Below are 6,000 nucleotides of genomic sequence, written 5' to 3' on the forward strand. Positions count from 1 at the left end.
CTAAAGAAGTCAAGAAAAAGTCTCAAAAATGGGGTGCGGGTTACACAACTGCTCATTTCCTCTTCTTTTAAAGCACTGATTAAAATAAAATTTGCACTATTGCTTTGGATAACAGAATACAGAAGATACTTCATGAGAAAATGCGGGACATCTTCAAAACGAAATACTTCAATCATTAAAAAGTTGTGTCTTCAAGTCTACACTCGTTTATGCACTGAAAGATTCAGATTTTTAGAAAATTAGACTGAAGAACTCGCTGCCATGACACTAAGGTGCTTTTTTAAGTGTTGCTTTGCCATTGCTAAGGTGTCCTGGGTGGTTGCTAGGTGGCCACTTATTAGTAGAACTAAAAAGAGCTACCTGCAAGTCTCTAAGATATTCTGGTCACTAGAGTTCCTCTTTCAGTGCAAGTTTAAGTGATTTTATGATCCAGCAGGTGAAAATCGCTTATAAATGTGATCACACATAATTAGCACTTCAACTACCTACACAATTGGAGTATCTTTCAGTGGTGCAGCAGAACAAGTTATGTTCATATTTTTAAAACCTACAGTAAAAGTGTATTCTAATATATTTCAAACTTACAATATATATATATAAAAAAAAAAAATCACACCAATAAGTATGGATGCACAAAACATTACTGTTCAAAATTATTTTTTCTTTAAAATTCTCTTATACTAACCATACCAAAAACTATTATACTTACACCACACCTTCAACTATAAATTTTATGAAAAACAAACAATCTCACTTTTGAACAATTGAATGTATCCTTGCTGAATAGAAGTATTAATTTCTGAAATAGAAGTAGAAATATTTTCTGAAAAATAAATAAATGACATAATTTTTTTTTTTTTAATAAAATCAATTAATTAGAGATGCTTTTGATTACTAAAATTTAATGATACCATTAAAATTAAATCCCGAAAACTAAAGGAAAACACAGAATTTGGTAAAAAACAACAACAACAAAAAAAATTGGGGTGGGTTACAGAATACGGGGAAAAAATAAAAGGGATATCATAGGGCCCTACTTAATTACCCCAAACTTTGTAAATTGATATTGTAATATTTAATAATTATTAGTGCTGTCAATGATTAATAGCGATTAATCGCATCCAACCGCTTTCCTACAAGTAAGTTAAATATATCATGTAGACATTTTAGAATTGTTTGGATTTTAATGTCAGATGTGATGGTCATGACCAAATAGAAATAAATTATTAAATTAATGACATTAATGACAAAAATGACAATGCAAAATAAGGCCCGAGATGGGAGGAGGAGAGATGTCCCTCCTGAATCTTCTCCCTGCTGACAACATACTGCTGATGAAGCAGAAACAAGCACACACACATCTCAGAATCCTAGAATAAGACAACAGGATGCAGAATCATACCATGTCCTCATCTTGAGGCATCTCGTCAAATCATCACTGCTTCATACTCGAAATACAAACAGTCGGGGCGAAACGCCAGCATTTTATTTGCCTAACAAGCCATATCGGAGTCTAAAATGCGTGTTACAACTCACAACAGGAGTGATCTTCCAGGAAGCTAAAACTTAAAATCACTCTATTAAAGCACTTGCCCACAGTCAAACTCCAATCCCGTTTAAAAAAAGACTGTAAAATGCATGCTAAAGCGAGCCAGTGACATATGTAAAAGTCACACCCATCTGTGGATATGAAATATGGATCTGGATCACTGCTTCCCATTATTTTTAATGCTTCCTGTATATTGATTTTTTACTCTCTGCTTTCAATTATACGCTTTACAGGCTCTTTGTATGCAGGTCAGGATTTTGGTGATGGGTGGATAAGAATGGCAGAGGAGTAGAGGGCTTCTTTTCTGATTTTATTGCACCGACTGCCTTTCAATCACAGGACTCCTCATTAGGGGAGAGCGAGAGTGAGGCAACAGAGACTGAAGGGCAAGGTAGAGCATTAAAAATCCAGTGTCTTTTGACAAGAGGCCCTTGATGGATACTGGTGTCAAGCAGAAGCTTCCTGTGGTGTCGGCCAGAGGAGATGATAGACGCTCCCCACAGGGTTGGGCAATCTTTGACCTTCTTTTGCAAGCACGAAAGAACACACAAATAAAAGGTTTAAACTATGCATTTGATATAAGTTTAAAGACATCTACAAACGCACAGGAGCAGGTAGCTCGAGGGTGCGCATTAAATTTTACACAAAACCTGCTCGGATGTGAACTGGGGGCTTGTGATTGACTGTGAACATGTCCAGTAATACTGTGAAATATTATTATCTTTTAAAATAACCGTTTTCTATTTTAATATATTTTGAAATTTAATTTATCCCTGTGATGCAAAGTTGAATTTTCAGGATCATTATTCCAGCCTTCATTGCCACATGATGCTTCAGAAATCATTCTAATATGCTGATTTGCTGCTTAAATATCAGTGGAGATCTATTATTAATAGTGGTTACTATTATCAATATTGAAAAAAAAAAATTGTGGAAAGCATGATACATTTTTTCAAGATTTGTTGACGAATAGAACATTTTAAGAAAAAACATTTATTTGAAATAAACTGAAATATAATTGTTTTGTAAAATTATAAATGTCTTTACAGTCACTTTTGATCAATTGAATGCATGCTTTATCTTACATAACCCAAACTTTTTGAATGGTAGTGTATCACAAAAATATTAAGCAGCAAAAAAATAATAATAAAGAAGAAATGTTTCTTGATCAGCAAATCACCATATTAAAATGATTTCTGAAGGACCATGTGACACTGAAAACTGTAGTAATGGCTGCTGAAAATTCAGCTTTGCATCACAGGAATAAATTACATTTTAAAATTTAATAAAATAGAAAAGTTACTTTAAATTATAATAATATTTCACAATATTACTGAATTGTTTATTAAATTAAATACAGCCTTGGCGAGCATAAGAAACATCTTTAAAAACAAAACAAAATAAAAAAAACAATTATTTCAATCGTTTGACCAGGGGTTTATGTTTTAATCTGCCATATATATTTGGTCTCCACAATGTAAGCAAAATAAGAGCCACACAACAATATACTGTATAATTCAAACGGAATTCTAAAAAAAAAAAAAAAAAAAAAAAAAAAAGATTTATATAATCGGAAGTCCCAGCCCTTCCTTGAACCAGATAATGAAGTGCCTTTTCATTTCTGGGAAGACAACGGGGAACAGTCTTGGGTCAGAAAGTTTTATCATCGAACGTCGATGCCCAGTGGCCAGCCTGGCTTCAATAAGAATAAAACATCTGTTCTGATTTTGATGTCAAATGTAACCTCTCCCCATAAACCATTACGCAAGCTGATGTAACAGGCTGTTACCATTAGAAGTTATCTAAACTTGCGGTTTAACCATTGCCCTGCACACAGACCATCTCAGCTCACTGTCAGCTATATGATAGCGCTAATAGAAATACAGGGACGCGGTCTGTGACAGTGTACAAAAGCACAGTCAAATAAAAGCTAATGAGGGCTGGGACAGGAAAAGGAAACAGTGAGTTGCGATGTCCGCCATGTTCCGTTCATCTGCTCAGGCTATTATCTATGAGTAATACAGGCCCGACACATTTCCATGCTTATATTTCTATTAATTTCAGTGCCGCCTCGGCAGTGGCGAAAAGGTCTGGTTTGTTCAATTTGTTATCATGTTCCACATTTCCAGCCAGACTTATTGCTTGGATTTTTTTTAAACCATGCTCATTAAGCACACATGATGTCAAGAGTGTCCATGAGCCACAGTCTAAAAGGGAAATTTGGCATATGTGAAGCTAAAAAGAACTGCTATATCTTGGCTGTAATTGCTGACATGATTCATAATGATTCTGTACAATAATGTGATGATAATGCACAACAATTAAAATCATATTCTCAAATCACAAGAGCAGACGTGGTTAGGAATGAGAATATAAGAAAAAAATGATAACAAAAAAAAGATTAAACACCAAATAAAAAACCACTAATAAGATCATTCAACAGTCCCCTTTAATGTCTATTGAGGGTACGGCCCTAGTGAGGAAAATCCATGGTAATTAAACAAGATTTAAACTAAATATGTCAGTTATGTTTGATCAAAGGGTCCATAAGATGGTTTAGCTGGTCTTCCCATCTGGTCAAGATGCTCTTTTGGCTGGTATTTTTCAGATGGTCAAGCTGGCAGCTAAATCCCAGCTTGGCCAGGTTGGGAGACCAGCTTAAACCGTGTAAGACCAGCAAACCAACTTATGCTGGTTTAAGCTGCTTTTTTTCATCCCTCTTAAAAATATCCAACCAATGGAAATTAAGAACTTAAGGGGGCAACAAATCAACTGAATTAAATTTAAGGCAGTAATTAAACTGAAGTAAAATCTAAGTGGTACCACATTTCAAATCACAGAAATTACCATGACAGGTTGGAAAATTAAGATGCTTTTGTAATGATAAAAACCTTTTACAGTACATCTGCTCACTAGCTGAATGAACATCTTAAAAGATTAAGCATTTTTTTCTACTATTTAGATTAATTTCATACGCACAAATGATAAGAGAAGCATTTCTGAATGTGAATCTTGCAGCCTGATACAAGGAAGTCATAAATTAAAAAGTAAAAATGTAATTAAATTCAATTAAAAAAAAGAAAAATAATGGAATAAGTGCTTTTTATTTATAAATCACGTTTAACATTTACATTTGTACTGCACAAAACAAGTATAAATAAATACAATAAAAATAAAATAATAAATTGTTATATAAAAAATAATAAAACAAATAAATTACATTAAAAAACATTAAATAATAATTTATACTTTCTCATTAGAAGTCAAATCTACAAGTTTCTGGACACCCTTCACATAGCCTGGATGACATCACCTCGGGAACAATCAAGACCGTGAGACCTTCCGAGCTCTGCTTTTAGCTTTTACTTCTGTCACAGCAGGGCAGAGGACTGCGAAACTGACCTTCATGAATCATATGCACGTTTTTAAATTCTGAATTATAGCATCTACAGTTAAAAGCCTTTTGCTTTGCAAGGCACATATTTGCCTTTGACATACACGATCACTCTTAATGCCTTATGATCTGTGATGCTGATCGACATGAACGCACCTGCTCATTCAACACAACAACTTTTTGCAGAGAAATATCCCACAATCACTGTTCACATCCTAAAATATTATGCACAAAGGCCTGTCTTACCGGGATGACAGATGATGGGTTGGATGAGAAGGGCTGATAAAGTCAAACACAACATCCTCACACGACACGATCCTCCCAGTCTCCACATGTCCAAATGCGCAATTAGAGCAACACGGAATGGCGGATCAAACTGAGCGTCAATGAAGAAAACACGCTAACTAATTACAAGTGATTTTAATGACCGGCGACAAATCTTGAGCCTGTTTCGTGGGACATTTCGGACAGCCCACAATCCGCGCACACTTCTGCTCTCTGTGGCGTCCTTTACATTCTCTTTACATTCTCAAGTTAATCCCAACCGGACGCACTTCAAGACGCTCGCGCTCGTTCAGTTCCTCTTCAACAAAGTCAGTCGCTTCGATGACATTCGGCGCGATCCGCTTCTCTATCCAGGAAGTTGTGCATATGAGCGTTTGGTGTTTTGTCAGTGGAATTAGTTGAGAAATCAAAGCCTGCCCTCTGGATCCTAGCGCCGGAGGCTGTGGCTCTGCACGCCTGCCGAGGAAAGACGACGATTGGCTACTGGACAACTGTGGCACAAGACTGTTCTCATAGCGTGTCTTTCTAAAACAGTTAGTTCTGCTCCTGAAATCTGATTGGTCAAAGCGGCGTTCCAAACATGCATATTAAGTAGAGTCGATGACGTGTCGTTTTTTGTCCGGATTAGTAGTTCATTTAAAAAAAATACACCTTTTCTATAAAGAAAATTACGTATTTTTTATATTTGTGCGAGGTCTGAAGTAAAAAAAAAAAAAAAAAAAAAATAAAATATATATATATATATATATATATATATATATATATATATATA

At 35.2% G+C, this 6,000-nt stretch overlaps 1 protein-coding gene across 1 annotated transcript in view; it reads right to left on the reverse strand.

Moving 5' to 3' along the window:
* The window catches only part of LOC109056501 (receptor-type tyrosine-protein phosphatase gamma-like), a 75,792-nt gene extending 70,035 nt beyond the window's left edge, over positions 1-5,757 (reverse strand). Inside the window, exon 1 of the mRNA XM_042726399.1 lies at positions 5,190-5,757. Coding sequence (XP_042582333.1) covers positions 5,190-5,277 — 88 coding nt within the window. The 5' untranslated portion in view covers positions 5,278-5,757. The remainder of the gene's footprint in view (positions 1-5,189) is intronic.
* Positions 5,758-6,000: the final 243 nt, after the last annotated feature.

The sequence above is a fragment of the Cyprinus carpio genome, chromosome B6 (assembly GCF_018340385.1).
Source record: "Cyprinus carpio isolate SPL01 chromosome B6, ASM1834038v1, whole genome shotgun sequence".
Classification (NCBI taxonomy): domain Eukaryota; kingdom Metazoa; phylum Chordata; class Actinopteri; order Cypriniformes; family Cyprinidae; genus Cyprinus; species Cyprinus carpio.